The following is a 17,169-nucleotide window of genomic DNA, read 5'->3' as shown; positions in this document are numbered from 1 at the left end:
ATCACAGAATCTACCATTCACCAGAGCCGCCTGGATAACAGCTCTTGGCCTTTTCCTTCGGTAATCTTGGCAGCTTAGAGCCTCCCCATACCTCGGCCATCTCTCCAAGATCCTTTCCACATAAAGGATTGCCTTTAAAAGAAAGACTGTCAGATTGGACTTCAAATTGGAGTCAGCCGTCCAACTGCGCAAGCAAAGAAGCCTTGCAGCTGCCACAATGGAAACCATGATTCCCCCGGCCGGCCGTACCAAAACAAAAGAGGCATCAGTCAATTAAGCTGCCCCTGGCTCCAAGGAAGTAGCATTCTCCTAAAATCTGCTTTGCTTGAAGGAGATCCTCTTGAATGTGTTGAGGCAAGTGCAAGCCAGACTGTGCCATAATGCAGCTACTCAATGCTATCTGCTGCGCCATGATTGGTGCTTTTAGGCTAGCTTCTGACCTCTGCATCTTTCAAAGTGGCTCTACCTGACAGGAACAATGGCCCTCCTGGTTACTGAGCACACCAAGATATCCACCTTAGTTACTCAAACCGACCCTTTTCTGAAGAACCAATGGATTCAATTACAGTTCTTTAAAATTTGCCTCAGGGGGAACCCAATCCAAATCATAGACCACTGGATGCAAAGAATTGGGATAAATGGTCTCCCAATCCTGACCCTAATAGAGTCCTCTGCTGAGGGAGACTTCTCCTCCATCTTAACATTCACAAGATTCATAGTCTCCAAGGACTGTGATATCAAGGAAAAAAAGTTCCTCTCTACAGAAGAGGCAGACCACAGCAGAGCTGTCCTCGCCTCCCGGAGGATGGTCTCCCTCCTCTTGCACCTCTCCACTATCAGCAGCCCTTGGAACCATAAAGACTCCCAAGGAATCCTCAGATTCACAGGGCTCCTCCTCCATGCCCCTCTGCTCCTCTGGTCTGGACTTTCAGTTCTGTCTGATTACAGGGGTGGATTTAGGGACCAAACTCTGATCCCCTCCCAAGAAGGCCTGTTGAAGGCATCTCATAAAATTCTCTGGAAGCCAAAGCCCAGAACATGAAAGAGAGGACGCCACAGGGAAAACAACAAAATGTTGACATTTACATCTGCTGCACCCGCAAAAATTGCTTCAATGGGAACGAGGGAAGGAGGCTCCAAATCCGTCTCACTCGTCCACGGCTTCAACGTGGCTGCCGAAATATTTGTGGTGATCTCCTCACTGGCTGGAGAGAAAAAACACCTCAGCTGTGCCAGCTGCCATTAGCTCCCCCCCCCCCCCCCCCCCCGCAAAATGCTTAACTGCTACTACGGACTAATCCCCTGCGGCCCCTAACTGATGAGGGAAAGCAGCTCTGCACCGCTTTTGCCGAAGAAGCCATTGCCACCTGTAATTGCTCCCACGGTGGGGAAAAAGGCAGCCGTACAGGCATTCACCCTCGACAGTCCCTACTCTCTTTTTTTTTTTTAAACTTTATCCACTACCAAGTAACCAACCAAAAACTCTACTCAAGAGAGAGGAGCCAGCCAAGGGAACCTAAATTGGGTGAGGTGTGGGGGGGGGGGGGCAGGAAGGGAGCTACAAAGAGGTGGGAAAAAAAGAAAGAAAATAACCCCCAAATCCTACTAGCCATGCTGGAAGCCCCCTGATCCTGGCGCTGCGCCACCTGAGGGAGAAAAATTCTCTCACTGCAGGAGCCGCCTTCAATCTGTATCAATTGGACTCAGGATTCTGCTCAGCCGAGGGAGGGAGTGCTCGACTTTCACTTCTGCTGCAGGCCCCTACCAGAATCCATCGTCTATCCAGCTCTCAGTCCACTGCACGGGATGCTTGCCTACCATCTGCTGGAGACAGAGAATACTGGCAGGTTGAGTCAGCACCGATGGCTATACAGGGTGACATCAGTGAGCCTTTTCTTCTCTGTCTCCATTCTTCTGGACTGGTCTGCATGGATGAAGGAGAAATTGTATTTTACGCTCATCTCAGGAGGTACGTATCCAAAGGAGAAGTCAACAACCCAAACTCTGCCTTCTGACTGGCTGGAAGTCCACCTGCATTTTAATAACAACGAGATAAACCCATTGCTATGGGCCTTATCATAAGATAATTGTGTGTGCCAAGAGTTAGATGTCCTGAGACAAAGATCAGGGCAAGAATCTGATAATGCCCACTGTCAGGGGCATTATTACTAACAGAAAATGGGAAAGAATGGGAAAAAAAAAACAAACAATTTAGTTTTCAATGCTGCATTTTTTTTTTAATTGTTGAGTAGAGTCTGCTGCCTTTGGCTGCTGATTTGCCAGCACTAATATTTCATTTTCTAATAAATCCTAATACCCTTGTTAGCACAATAAAAATACAATAACCATAAAACAAATCAGCATAAACACAAGTATTACATAAAATGCTTGTTCTAAAAATGCAGAAGCTGCAGCCTGTCATTTGCTGAGAAGTGTTGAGTGCACCCATGGAGTTTAATAGGACTCTACATATTTAGAAATGTGGATGACTAATCATCACTTTATTACTCATCCCCAGGTGACATGTGTGGCTCGATCATTGGGATGGACAAAGCCTAAGGGAAGAAGTAGTACTCAGATCAATCAATCTATAAACACTTAAAGAGAAATGGGAAAAAAAAGGACAACATCTGGAAAGTTATGTACACTAATGCTCACAGTATGGGAAATATAGTCCCAGATCTACAGGCTGATTTGGATACAGTGCCGTCCCAGATAAGCGATACATAAAGAACCATTACTGGGATACAGTTACACCAGGCTATAATCTATTCAGGAAGGACACGGCAGGAGGAGTGGTGCTATATACAAAAATTAATATTAAAGCAATAGAACTGCAGGCTTTATGAGGCAAAGGAGGCGGCACTGTGGTTTAATCTAGAAAGAAAGACTGGAACATCCATTTCGACTGGTGAGTTTTACAGACCTCCTTCGCAGGCAGAAGAAATGGCGAGAGATTTCATTGAAGACATTCACAAAGTTGCTTTGAGAGGGAGGTGCCATTGCTAGGCGATTTCAATGTGCCAGATGTTAACTGAGGCGTCCCAGCTGCAGAATAAAATAAAACCAAGGTGGTTCTGGATTGTCAGCAGAAGAACTGCTCCAGCAACTGCTAAACAGAACAGCCATGGGAGAGAGCAATACTGAAGCCAGGGCTTATAAATGGGGAGAGTGTTTCTGATGTCACTGTCAGGGGGCAAGGGGCCTATACTACAGGGGAAAAACCAAACAACTTTATTAAGATGAGGGAGTACCTCAAAGAGTCATTATTTATTTATAAACAAACTCTTCTGTACCGTCGTTAAGTTAGATAACCATCACAACGGTTTACAGCAAGGCACGATAATGAAAATATGAGTGGTATAGATTACAAATTAATCATGTGCCATCATAGTACGGTAACAATTCATTACAATAAACTATGTGTGTAAGTTAAGCTTGTCTGTTGGGAACATATTAGGCGGCTTGAATTTAACATTAATGTGCATTTGTAGGTTACAAGTAACAACTTCTAGTTTGGTGCGTCCTTAACAATCAACTGTTTTTCTCCTTCTCTTTATCTTTATAAAAAGCTTGTTTAAAGAGCCAAGTTTTCAGATTGGTTTTGAATATTTTCAGATTTCTCTGCAGCCTTATTTCGAGGGGCATGGTGTTCCATAGCACGGGGCCAGCCAGAGATAATGCTCTCTCCCTAACTTGCGTGAGGCGTGCTGTTTTGACAGAGGGGACAGTTAGTAGAGCCTTATTAGCAGATCTCAGGTTTCTTTGCGGGACATGTACGCTCAGTGCAGTGTTAAGCCAATCAGCTTTTTCATCGTGGATTAGTTTGTGAATTATGCATAAAGCCTTATATTGAATTCTTTGTTCAATTGGAAGCCAGTGTAATTCGGCGAGCGTTCCTATAATGTGATCATTCTTTTTTTTGCCAGTCAAAATTCTAGCAGCTGAGTTTTGTAATATTTGCAGTGGCCGAATTATAGATTGTGTTAGTCCTAAAAGTAGGGAGTTACAGTAATCTGTGCTTGCGAATATCATTGCCTGCAGAACTGTGCGGAAATTGTTTAGTGTTAGTAGAGGTTTTAGTCTTCTCAGGATCATTAGTTTCACATATCCTTCTTTTATTTTCAATGAGATGTATTGTTTCACGTTTAGCTCAGGGTCAATTACAACTCCTAGATTTCGTACTTTTGTTGCTAGCTCAATGGCTTGGCTATTTTTAATTGTGAGTATTGGTTGAATGTGGTGTATGTTTATACGTTCAAGGTGTAAGAATTCCGTTTTGTCGATGAAATAAGCTAGGGGACATAGAAGTCCATAAACCATTGTTAAAGTGGAGTTGCGGAAATCCATTGCTAATCCCTGGGAAGGCAGCTGGGAATCTATCGACCCTTTGGGACCTGGCTTGGCCACTGTTGGAAACAGGATACTGGGCTTGATGGATCCTCAGTCTGACCCACTATGGCAAGTCTTATGCTCATATGAAGAGCACTGGGTAAAACTAAAAGGAGATATTGTAAGGGCAACTTAACCTTTTTGTTAGAAAGTAAATATGGGTCAGAGTAAAAAGAGGCTACTGGATTTTCTTTTAAAAAAAAAAAAGTGGCTGAAGAGGTAAGGGACAGAAGGTTATCTATTTATTTATTTGGATTTATTACTCACCTGCGGAGGTGGAAATTTCAAAAGCCCATTTTACGTGGGCCAACATATACTGGGTTCACCTGGATGAAAACCTTCAATCATCATCCTCCCCAAGCCTCAGTGCTTTGGTTACTCTATGTTTCCTAGGCCCCAGTCGTGTCCTAGTGCTATCTTGCCTTTTCTGAACACGACTATACATGGCATGGGCTGAGGTGACTTGTCTGCAGGAAGGGTGGTCAGAGAGTGACACAACAACATGACGCCGCTGCCGGTGCCCAGCAGGTATCGTTCTGTGCAGTATGGACGCCCAGTCCCGGCTCTAAACAGAAATACAGGAGCTTCACATAAAATGACTCGTGTCACATCGGGATAAAACGGCTCTCTTGCTGAAATATACTGCACAAACACTTGGGAGCAAACCGTTCATTTTAGCTCAGAAATTAACACTAGAGAACATACAATTTCATTTAAAAAAAATATATAGCAGGAAGGCAAAGGAAGCGAATAGCATTATTAAAAAGTCAAAAACTAAAATCTTAAGACGCGAGACTTAAAATTTAATTCCAAGGTGGGGGGAGAGGGGAATAGGATACGCGTGTGGCGCTGTATTCAAGGCGTGCAACCTGTGCCGTTCCGGCAGAGGCCGCTCTCAGTGCCCCCTCGGTCTCACGCCGCGTTGCCGTGGCAGCCAACAGACCTGGAGGCGAGTTGAAGGGGTGGGGGTGGAGAAAGGAAGAGGAGGTGATGGGAGGGAAACAAAACAAATGCACGTGAAGACCTTGGCACCTCAGCTACAGTTCTGACTGGGATAAAGGTTTGGAGTCAGCCGGTCAGGCTAATCAAAAAGAAAAAAGGCTGCCTTGATGAGATTGAGTGAAAAAAAAACGTGAGATTACTTTATGCTGCTTCCAAATCTCTCTTGGCGGAAGTTGAACAGAGACCAGAAGCTTTGGGGGGGGGGGGGGGGGGGGAGGGTTCATTTCTTCAGGAAATTCCCCAGTAATCATCCATGAAAAGGCAAAAGGAAAGCCTGACTGGCAGGCAATCTGGATCCCCAAATAATTCTTTGACCCACCCCCCAAATGGCATCTCCATGGACCATCACCTATAAGACGCATCCCAAACGCTGCTGTACTTGTCCTCGGGGAAACTCATTCAACTTCGGTGTTGGGACCGGTCCTGTTCAATATCTTTGTGAGCGACATTGCGGACGGGATAGAAGGTAAGGTTTGTCTTTTTGCGGATGACACTAAGATCTGCAACAGAGTGGACACGCCGGAAGGAGTGGAGAGAATGAGACGAGATTTAAGGAAGCTGGAAGACTGGTCGAGGATTTGGGAGCTGAGATTCAGTGCCAAGAAGTGCAGAGTCCTGCATATGGGGAGTGGAAATCCGAATGAACTGTATTCGATGGGGGGAGAAGGGCTGATGTGCACGGAGCAGGAGAGAGACCTAGGGGCGATAGTGTCTAATGATATGAAGTCGGTGAAACAATGTGACAAGGCGATAGCTAAAGCCAGAAGAATGCTGGGCTGCATAGAGAGAGAAATATCGAGTAAGAAAAGGGAAGTGATTATCCCCTTGTACAGGTCCTTGGTGAGGCCTCACATGGAGTACTGTGTTCAGTTCTGGAGACCGAATCTCCAAAGAGACAGAGACAAGATGGAGGCGGTCCAGAGAAGGGCGACCAAAAAGGTGGAGGGTCTTAATCGAATGACTTATGAGGAGAGATTGAAGAATCTAAATATGTACTCCCTGGAGGAATGGAGAAGCAGAGGTGATATGATACAGACTTTCAGATACTTGAAAGGTTTTAATGATCCAAAGACAACGACAAACCTTTTCAGTCTGAAAAAATTCAGCAGAACCAGGGGTCAGGATTTGAAACTCCAGGGAGGAAGACTCAGAACCAATGTCAGGAAGTATTTCTTCATGGAGAGGGTGGTGGATGCCTGGAATGCCCTTCCGGAGGAAGTGGTGAAGACCAGAACTGTGAAGGACTTCAAAGGGGCGTGGGATAAACACTGTGGATCCATAAAGTCTAGAGGTCGTGAATGAAGAGTGGGTGGCTCGCGGGAATGACGGCTACTGCCTGGAGATAATACCCTTATTCAATAAACATACACACGGTTAATGCGACTCCAACAATGCTCTAAGCTTCAACGGCAAGAGGAAATGTGGAAAAAGATTTGCATTCACAAAAAGCAGGGAGTAGCTTGCTTGTTACGGCGGTTATTACCCCAAACCAAATAAGCCTGGTACTTCACTTTCAATGCATATCCAGCATAGCTCTCTGCTTCAACGGCATGGGAGAAAGACTGATACATCACGCATATCCAGCATAGCTCTCTGCTTCAACGGCAGGGGAGAAAGACCGATAATTCACGGACTGAATTACATAGTCTAGGTAAACAATAAGCATAGGTGTAACTTGCTTATTGCAGCGGTTACAACCCCTAACTAATTAAGCTAGATATTCACTTAGATGCAGTTCTAACACTGCTCTCTACATTAATGGTGGGGGTGGAAGGGAAATAGAACCAAAAGGTTACTAAGAGCCAAGACTAACAGAAGTATGAGAAAAAAAATAAAAATAAAAAGTGCAAAGCTTACTGGGCAGACTGGATGGGCTGTTTGGTCTTCTTCTGCCGTCATTTCTATGTAACTTCCTGTTGAGTCCATGTGCAGTAGATAGTTATCCCCAGCACGAAATCCACTGGTTTCAATCACATTTTTTTTTAAATTTGAAACAGAATATTTCTGGTTTATGACCAATAAAACCAGAATATGCACCCAGGTCTCTAATCATATCACTCCGATTCTGTGTGGATTACACTAGTTGCTGACTGAATAGAGAGGTTTAAAGTGTTTACCATTGGCTCATAAAGCCTTGAATAGTGACGCAACTCACTGCATTAGTTCTATGCTTAAAATCTATAAGACCAATGAGAAAACCCGAGGTCACTGGATCAAAGTCTCCTGGATGTTCCCTCAACACAGAGTCCCGTGACAGTATTTGCTATGGCTGGGCCAGTTCTCTCGAATCAACTATCAATTGCTCTTCGGAAGGAACCATATGTTAAGAGCTTTAGGTAGGCTTTGAAGATGTATTTGTTAAAGGAGGCATTTAAAGAATTTTTTCTAGAAGCTTATAGTAAAGTTTTAGATGGATGTATCCAGGATAAGATGTCTTTTATAGTATCTGGCAGAACATTAACGTGGAATTTGTAACATAATAGATTTTATGATTAAGTCTTTGACATGATTTGTAAACTCAAAACCGGATAACGCAGTATAACAATCTTTTCAATAAATCAATCATTTGATGATATATAGCCAAATTAGAACGGGACTGTGACAGACTATACTGATATAACGATCAGTGGGAAACACATGGATTTTTCAGAGTAGCTTTCACTACCTTTGCTTGTTCAGCTTTTCCAAGAACTAAGAGAGAGTTATTTCTGTGCGGCTGCCAAAGGGCCAAGCAAATTAAAGAACCGTCGGAGGGGGTTGCACTTACGTATCTGGATGGCTCCTCTCTGTTTTGGTCATTCATGTTCGCGGGAGTTATTCGTGTCGCCATTGGTCCCTTGGCAAAAGGCTTTGGCAGCTGACCTCTGAACTCTGACTGAATGAACTGGAGGTGCCACCTGCAAAGGCAGATGAACGAGGTTTTAAAACGGAGGCTCCTCCCATAGGCTGCCTGTTTCTGTGATGCTGTTCGACCACTCTATCAGTTTGCAACACACTGGGCCTCAATTGTATTGCCATGGACTTGTGCAATACTGGCTGGGCATTTCAAAACACTGAATATCTCAAATATGAATTTCAATAAAAACTACAACTGAGACTCTTCTAACCAAAACAAAAATCTACAATTTGATGAGGCAGTAATTTAAATTCATCACCATCTTTGTGTCTCACAATATAAAAAGATATGTAAATACAATAAAATACATTATTTTATACATCAGCAATTTATCACAGTTCCATAAAAATGTGTCTGATGTAGACAACCAGCAATAACCCCAAAGCTCCAGCTGGAAAACCTTGGCAAACAAGCCAAATCTTTAAGACCTTTTTTAAAATGATGCTAAGTTAGAGGTAATGAGTAAATCCAGCAGGCTGGTGATCAGTAGAGCGGAGATAAAAGCTTCACTGCCCCTTCAAATGAGAAGGAAGGCGGGACCCAGGGGCATTCTCCTATTAAGTCGGAGGCCCCCCCCCCCCCAAAAATAAAAAAATCTTTAAAAAAAAAAAAATCTGCCTGCGGCCGCAGGTTGGAAAACAGACACTCAATTTTTCTCCTGGGCGCGCGATTCTGCATGAAATGAGGGCCTGCAGTAAGAAGGAGGCGCTAGGGACATTGGCTCGTCCCTAGCGCCTCCTTATTAGCAGAAGCGGCAGCTGTCAGCGGGTTTGACAGCCGATGCTTAATTTTACTGGCGTCAATTGTCGAACCCGCTGACAGCCACGGGTTCAGAAAATGGACATGGGAAAAATTGAGTGCCTATCTTTTAACCTGCAGCCGCAGGCAGATTTTTTTTTTTTTGGGGGGGGGGGGGGGGCCTCCGACTTAATATCGCTATGATATTAAGTTGGAGGGTGTACAGAAAAGCATTTTTTTCTGCTTTTCTGTACACTTTCCCGGTGCCGGCTAAAATTAACTCCTGCCTTTGGGCAGGCGTTAATTTCTGAGAGTAAAATGTACGGCTTGGCTGCACATTTTACTTTCTGTATCGCGCGGGACTAACTAATAGGCTCATCAACATGCATTTGCATGTTGAGCGCGCTATTAGTTTCGGGGGGGTTGGATGCGCGTTTTCCACGCGCTATTACCACTTACTGCATAAGGGCTAATAATAGCGCGTGGAAAACACGTGTCCAAACGGGAGGTTAGGGTGCGCTCAGCCTGAGCACACCGTACTGAATTGGCCTGATTATTAGAACGGGCAAACTAGAAATGGAGAAGAGCAAATGAAACCAGCCTCAAAGGGGAAAAGCAAGCTCCAAAAATTACAGTGCCAACATAAATTATCCAATGCAGCAAAGTAGTTTTACGTTGATGGCGTATGGAGGGCATTAGCACTGAGCTGCAGAATTAGGAGCAGCAGGTAAATACTTATGGGGCAATTATCAGCATTGCCCGCACAGCTGCCACGTCTGCAGTTAGGGTTCTCAAAAGGGAAAAGTACCAGAAAGGTTTTCCCTTTGAAAACTGCTTACAGGAAAAAAAGTACCTGCATGGATTTGCCACTGGGTTGTTTTTTGGGGGGGGGGTTTTTAGGATGTTTGAAGTCACGGCGCTGAGCCTGCGAGCGGTGATCTGTGGAAGTCTGATGCAGAGGGCCTGTTTACCCTGGGTCCAGAACTCTCAGGAGACGTCTTCAGCAGGCACTGGTGTTAATAGCTGGGCAGGAGCTGGAATTGCACATGAGGGCATTTTCCTGAGCAGGGGATTAAGAGAGCAGGCCAAGGAGGGAATAGGAAGGCCCTGAAATGGAAGAGACTGACTGTTGGAAGTCTTGATTTATGCTGGTGCGGTAAGCAGGCTGCTTTCTGTTGTTGTTCTGCTTCACTGTGAATAAAGCATTTTCCGTGAAGTAAAACTGGGGTCCAGACTGTTCCGTCCTCCAGCTGCCTTCTAAAGCCTAAAATCACTCGCACAGCATCACGTCATCATTAACTGCTTCATGCACTAGTTGGCCATGAAACCAACTGGTGAGGGAAACACATTAGATCTGGTTCTCAGTGGAACACAGGATCTTGTGCAAGAGATAAAGGTGGTGGATCTGCTTAGCAACAGAGATCACAATGTAATTAAATCTGACATAATCACTGGAGGGCGAATACCAGAAAAATTGCTGCAGTAGCATTTAACTATAAAAAGGGAGACTATGGTAACATGAGGAAATCTGTTAGAATGAACTAAAAGGAGCAATTCACCAGGTGAAAAACTTGCCAGAGACATGGACATTGTTTACAGTTACTATCTTTAAGGCCCAGACAAAATGTATTCCATGCATTAAAAAGGAAAGCCAAACAACTGTCAGCACGGTTTAACAGTGAGGTGAAAGAAGCAATTAAGTGCAAACGGCATCTTTCAAAAAAATGGAAAACAAAATCTAATGAGGAAAATACAGATGAGCAAAAGCACTGGAAAGTTAGATATAAAAAGGTAACACACTTTGCTTATCATAAATGTTTTCCATAGATACCAGGATGAATTATTCATTTACATGTGGGTGACGTCATCCAGCAGGATCAAACTGACTCGCCTCTCCTAGCTAGTGGAGCTTTGTGTTCTACTGAGCATGTGCAGGAGTTCCTGCATAGATATTGCCTCATGACCCTCCTCAGAACATATAAGAGCTAATTCTAGCTAACTCTCCAGGGATGTGGGCAGGTTCTCCATGCCTCTTCAGCACCGGCGGCTTCGGGGCAGCAGCAGCAGCAGACAAGGCCTGCGCGGTCGGCGCTCAAGCCCGTCGGGGTAAGGCCTTTTGATTCTGCACTTACCCCACACGGGCTCCCCCGCCGACCACGAGGCAGGTCCCTGGGTCCTTCGCTCCCTCCGGCCGTCCTCCACCGCCTCGATCCCAGGCGCAGCTTCCAATCGGCCTCCAGGCGCCGCGACTGACGTCACCCACCGGCGCCCCACGAACTTAAAAAGCCTCGCTCCTCCCGGCGACGTCCTCTTCAGCACCGGCGGCTTCGGGGCAGCAGCAGCAGCAGACAAGGCCTGCGCGGTCGGCGCTCAAGCCCATCGGGGTAAGGCCTTTTGATTCTGCACTTACCCCACACGGGCTCCCCCGCCGACCACGAGGCAGGTCCCTGGGTCCTTCGCTCCCTCCGGCCGTCCTCCACCGCCTCGATCCCAGGCGCAGCTTCCAATCGGCCTCCAGGCGCCGCGACTGACGTCACCCACCGGCGCACCAAGAACTTAAAAAGCCTCGCTCCTCCCGGCGACGTCCTCTTCAGCACCGGCGGCTTCGGGGCAGCAGCAGCAGCAGACAAGGCCTGCGCGGTCGGCGCTCAAGCCCGTCGGGGTAAGGCCTTTTGATTCTGCACTTACCCCACACGGGCTCCCCCGCCGACCACGAGGCAGGTCCCTGGGTCCTTCGCTCCCTCCGGCCGTCCTCCACTGCCTCGATCCCAGGCGCAGCTTCCAATCGGCCTCCAGGCGCCGCGACTGACGTCACCCACCGGCGCCCCACGAACTTAAAAAGCCTCGCTCATCCCGGCGTCTCGCGCCGAAGGAGCGCGACAAAGGGGCCTGCCCCTTTGTTTCGCCCCTTTGGTTCGCCCCGAGCAGCACCCCACTATACCTCCTAAACTGCATCCAGCAAGTTGACTAAGGCCAAGAACACCCTGCCATAATTTGCCGCCTGTCATTTGGGGACAAGAATTCGCACCAAGAGAACACTCCCACTAAGGACAGGCCATGGACCGCTCACAAAGTTCAGCCCCCCTATGATAAATTTTCCAATACTGTGTTCCGTCACTTCAAGCGTATCAAACGTAAGTGTGCCCCCTTCACCTCACTTCTCTCAGCCAACTTACCTTACAGTATCTGCACTTCATAACATAATTTAACGTATCTAATTGCCTGCCTACCATGTTCAACTGCAGTTGTTTTGTTCCTTTACTGTAATCTACTCACCTGCATTACTCCTATCAACTGCTTCTCATATACTCTAACTGCACTAATCCGACCAAGTGCACTAGTTTGTTTAAGCTGCTTTAATCTGTTCTCTTACAGTACAGTGTATACACCTGCATTAACCTACTACAATTGCTTTTATCTGTTTAATTGCATTACGGTGCCTGCATTTCACAAGTTATCCTCCTCTCCAATACACCTCTACTAGCCTTCCACCCAATAATGCCCCCACACGCTTACCTCTGCCCCCCCATTTACCCATTCGGACACCCTATTTACCCCCATTTACCCACTCGGACACCCCTCAAAACTAGCCCTCCCACCCTACAGCCACCAAAATTATCCCTCCCCACCTACAGCCACCACAACACTCAAAAAAGGCGTCTGACCTCCATCCCCATATCTCCCACCTCCCAAGCCCTCACCATCTCCCTCATTTCCCTTCTACTCATTAATGCCCAATCCCTAAAACAAAAAACACACCTCCTCCATGATATTCTAACTGATTCCAAACCAGAAATCTTTGCAGTAACTGAAACCTGGTTCAAACCCTGCGACACCCCCCTCATTAACCAATTACCTTCTGACACCTATGACATTTTCTCCATCCCCCGAAAAAAGAAGAGGAGGGGGCCTACTCCTCATAGCCAAAAAAGAATTCAAGCTCACCTCACAAACCTGCAATATTCCCAACCAATACGAAGTAGGCTTCTTCAAATCACAATCTCTACAAATCTGCCTTATATATACCCCTCCTGGTCTACTAGAAAAAGACCCCTCCCCCCTCATCGAACTCCTCACCATCTCCCTCTCTCCCGACATCCCCACGATACTCCTTGGCGACTTTAACCTGCATGTCGACTCCACCCCACAATCCCCTACATGCGAAGCCTTCATCTCATCCTTAGACGCAATGGGCCTTACCCAACTTATCCACTCCCCAACCCACAAAGCCGGTCATACCCTTGACCTCATTTTCACCAACTCACTCATCAACGTCATCCACTCCCCCACATGCCTGCCTGTTCCCTGGTCTGACCATTCCATCATTAACACAACTCTCTCTCTACCAACCCCTTCCACCTCCTCTCCTCCCCAGCCTAAATCCTTCCAATTTCGTAAAACCTGCCCTATAGAGACGCTTGCTACGGCTTGCTCCAACATCCCAAATCACATTGACCTAGAGACAGCAGATAGTGCCATATCCTCCTGGACAGAAACTACCCAGAAAATCGCTAACAACTTATGCCCAATCATTCAAAAAACAATCACCCAATCTAAATTATCTAAAAAACCCTGGTATACCCAGACACTCAAAACCCAAAAAATCCAACTTAGAACAGCAGAAAGACACTGGCGCAAACATCCCACTACTGCCACAAAAACCATCTATTACCAACTCATGCATGCATATAGAAACGCCATTCAAACAACAAAAAAGGAATACTATGCCAAGAAAATTCACCACCTCCAATTCAATCCAAAGGCACTTTTTTCCCTAGTCTCAAATCTTACCAAATCCAACGTGTCTACACCCCAAGTCCCCTCCACACAGACCCGATGCAATGAAATTGCCCTCTTCTTTAAGAACAAAATATCTAACATCACCGCCAAGTTTACCCCTAATACCAAAAATTCCCCCAACACAAATAGTATAACCCCCCCCACCCTTACACACCCAACATCCTCTCTTCCTTTGAACCCTCCTCAACACTAGAAATAGAAAACATCTTAAAAAAGATGAGACCCTCTTCCCACCCCTCAGAAACCATCCCTACTAAACTACTACTCGCTATTCCTAAAACAATAGCCACTTCACTCTCCAAAATCGTGAACTGCTCCCTAGAACACGGTCAGGTACCTAACTCCCTGAAACAAGCCGTGGTCAAACCCATCCTAAAAAAACCCTCCCTTGACCCTTCCAACCTATCCAACCTCCGTCCTATCTCCAATCTCCCTTTCCTCTCCAAAATCATTGAGAAACTAGTAAACTCCCGCCTCTCTGACCACCTAGAACAATCCAACATACTCCCACCAACACAACATGGTTTCCGTAAACACCTCAGCACGGAATCCCTACTCCTCTCCCTTACCGATACCATCATCAAAGGAATGGATGCCGGAAACTCCTATCTCATTGCCATGCTAGATATATCCGCCGCCTTCGATACCGTAAATCATAACATCCTCATCAACACTCTCACCAGTATAGGTATCTCAGGTACTGCCCTCTCCTGGATAAAGTCCTTCCTCCAAAACCGCACCTACACAGTCCTCACCGACAACTTCACATCCCCCCCCTGTTAATCTCGACTGTGGCGTCCCCCAAGGATCCTCCCTCTCTTCCACCCTATTTAACATTTACATGCTCCCCCTCACAAACCTCCTCTCCAACCTTGCTATTACACACTTCATCTACGCAGATGATGTACAAATCCTCATTCCCTTCACAAACACTGTACTCACTGCACTCCATACATGGAACACCATTCTCGCCTCCATAAACCAACTACTCACCGACATGCACCTTGCCCTTAACCCGCAAAAAACTGAACTCCTCCTCATCTCCTCTAGACATGCACCCATACCCTGTCCCTCCACTCTCCAGCCTCCTAACTTTCTCTCTAACACAAGAAACCTGGGTGTTATACTTGACAACCAACTAACCTTCAAACCATATATCAAATCTATCCTTAGCAGCTGCTACTTCAAACTACAATCCCTTAAAAAACTCAAACCCCTCCTCTACTTCCATGATTTCCGCACAGTACTTCAATCCTTAATTTTTTCAAAAATTGATTATTGCAACGCACTCCTACTTGGACTCCCTGCTACCCACATCAGACCTCTCCAACTCCTTCAAAACGCTACTGCACGCATCCTCACCAATGTCAATAAGAAAGATCACATTACTCCCACCCTCATTAATCTCCATTGGCTTCCCATCCACTCACGAATTATATACAAGACCCTTACCCTCATCCACAAAAGTATTATTAACGAACATTACAACTGGCTAAACCCACCTTTTCTACCTCGTATCTCCACAAGACCCACCCGCTCCTCTCTTCGTGGAACCCTTATTCCCCCCTCCATAAAATCCACAAGACTCATCTCCACCACCAATAGGGCCCTTTCCCTCGCAGGCCCATCCCTGTGGAACTCCATGCCTCCTGACCTACGCACCGAAACCTCCACACTCACCTTCAAAAAGAAACTCAAAACCTGGCTCTTCCTCCAAGCATACCCCCAATCATCACCATCACCTACTAGCACTCAAACCCAACCTCCCTCTCATATCAACACCCCCACTACAGGACCCCCACCCACCCTCTCGAAGGAACTACAAACCCCACACTTAACCTCCTGCACATAATAAATTGCCACCTAGTAGAACCGCACACATCTTCTCACTTCTTTCACTGTTGGCCATGCGCTTAGACAAATTTTGTATATAGCCTATGTACATATCATTTCCCCATTGATTCCCTGTACATATTTTTTCCTCATGTATCTGTTCTCACCCCCCCCTACCCCCTCCTTTGTCGCAATCACCCCCACCCCTCCCTCCCTTAGTTATCAAGTTATTTACTCTGTTACTATTGTTTGTTACACACTGTTCCTTGTAAAGGCTTTGCCTATATATTTTTTGGTTTGTAAGTTATCTGTAAACCGGCACGATGTGCAAACGGCTGTCGGTATATAAAATTAAATAAATAAATAAAAATAAATTCATCCTGCTATCTACAGAAAACACCATTTATGGTAAGTAAACTTGCTTTTACCATTGATAAGCAGGCTGAATTAGCTATTACACATGGGGAGTAATGAGCTGAGGGTTGCAGCGGAGCATTTATTGAGTAAGCAACCTGGACTCTTCTGTAGAGAGCACACTACTGCGAGAATGGGTTACACTAAACTGTCTGTCCGAATCTATTGTCAGTCCTTGCGAGGATGTAAAGGTGTGAGCGGATGACCAGTTGCAGCTTTGCAGATGTCCTCAAGAGGCAATTCTTGAAGATGAGCAACAGAAGAAGATGAGCTTTACAGAGCCTGTGACTTGCAATCCTGCTAAAATGTAGCAGTGTTGAATGTACTCAGCTATCCAGGTTAGATAAAGTACATTTGGCAGCTACAATGCCTAACTTGTTAGGGTCATTTGACACAAACAGTTGATAAGCTTGGTGATGTGGCTGAGTTTCTTTCTTGTAATAGGCCAAGGCTCTTTTGTAGTCCAAGGTATGAAGGGGTTTTCTCTCCTCCATACTCATGAGAAGTCAGAAAGAAGGTAGGTAATACAACGGACTGAGTGATATGGAAAGCTGAGACAACTTTTGGTGGAAACTTGGGCGAGTACTTGTGAAAGAATTGCATGTATGGTGGATAATATACGAGAGCTTGGAGGCGACTGCGGTGAGGGATACTATTTTCCACCTCAAGTGAAGCAGACTCTAGTGGCTCAAATGGAGGCTTCATCAGTTGAGAAAGGGCGACATTCAAGTCCCATGGAACTAGCGGTTTTTTGTACTGAGAGAAGAGGAGCAAATACATTAGCAAATTCCTGGGTGTGCAAGAAAACGGGTCCAAAGTGCTCCCTTGGCACCATGAGGCATATCTTTTACATTTGAAGGCATCATTTCTTCTAGTAGATGGCTTTCTAGATTAAATGAAAGTTTACAATTTCCTTGAGTAAATCAAGATCAGCAATTACCAAGCATTCCACATCCAAGCCATTAGGTTGAGGGCTGGGAGATTGGGATGATAAAGTGTCCCTTCATCTTCAGTTCTGACCCCAGATGTTGGGGTGGACTGTTGATCCCAAGGTGGTCAAACAGGTGGCTAAGGCAACGGCAAATGCCACAAAG

At 45.8% G+C, this 17,169-nt stretch overlaps 1 protein-coding gene across 3 annotated transcripts in view; it reads right to left on the bottom strand.

Annotated features, from left to right (window-relative positions):
• Positions 1-17,169, bottom strand: part of ALG9 (ALG9 alpha-1,2-mannosyltransferase) — a 100,706-nt gene that overhangs the window by 40,133 nt on the left and 43,404 nt on the right. Inside the window, exons 13-14 of one of the 3 annotated variants that reach the window (XR_003852176.1) lie at positions 8,162-8,291; positions 2,927-3,048 (exon numbers count right to left, since the gene is read on the bottom strand). Coding sequence is in view for 2 of the 3 variants with exons in the window: in XM_029573148.1 (XP_029429008.1) it covers positions 3,031-3,048; positions 8,162-8,291 (148 nt within the window). In the remaining variant the exon portion in view is untranslated. Of the gene's footprint in view, positions 1-1,292; positions 3,049-8,161; positions 8,292-17,169 lie in introns of those variants that run through there. The other 2 variants (XM_029573148.1, XM_029573147.1) reach the window with 2 other exon arrangements.

Source organism: Rhinatrema bivittatum, chromosome 12, assembly GCF_901001135.1.
Source record: "Rhinatrema bivittatum chromosome 12, aRhiBiv1.1, whole genome shotgun sequence".
Taxonomy (NCBI): domain Eukaryota; kingdom Metazoa; phylum Chordata; class Amphibia; order Gymnophiona; family Rhinatrematidae; genus Rhinatrema; species Rhinatrema bivittatum.
Note: the sequence above shows the minus strand (reverse complement) of the source record. Positions and strands in the feature narration are given on the sequence as shown.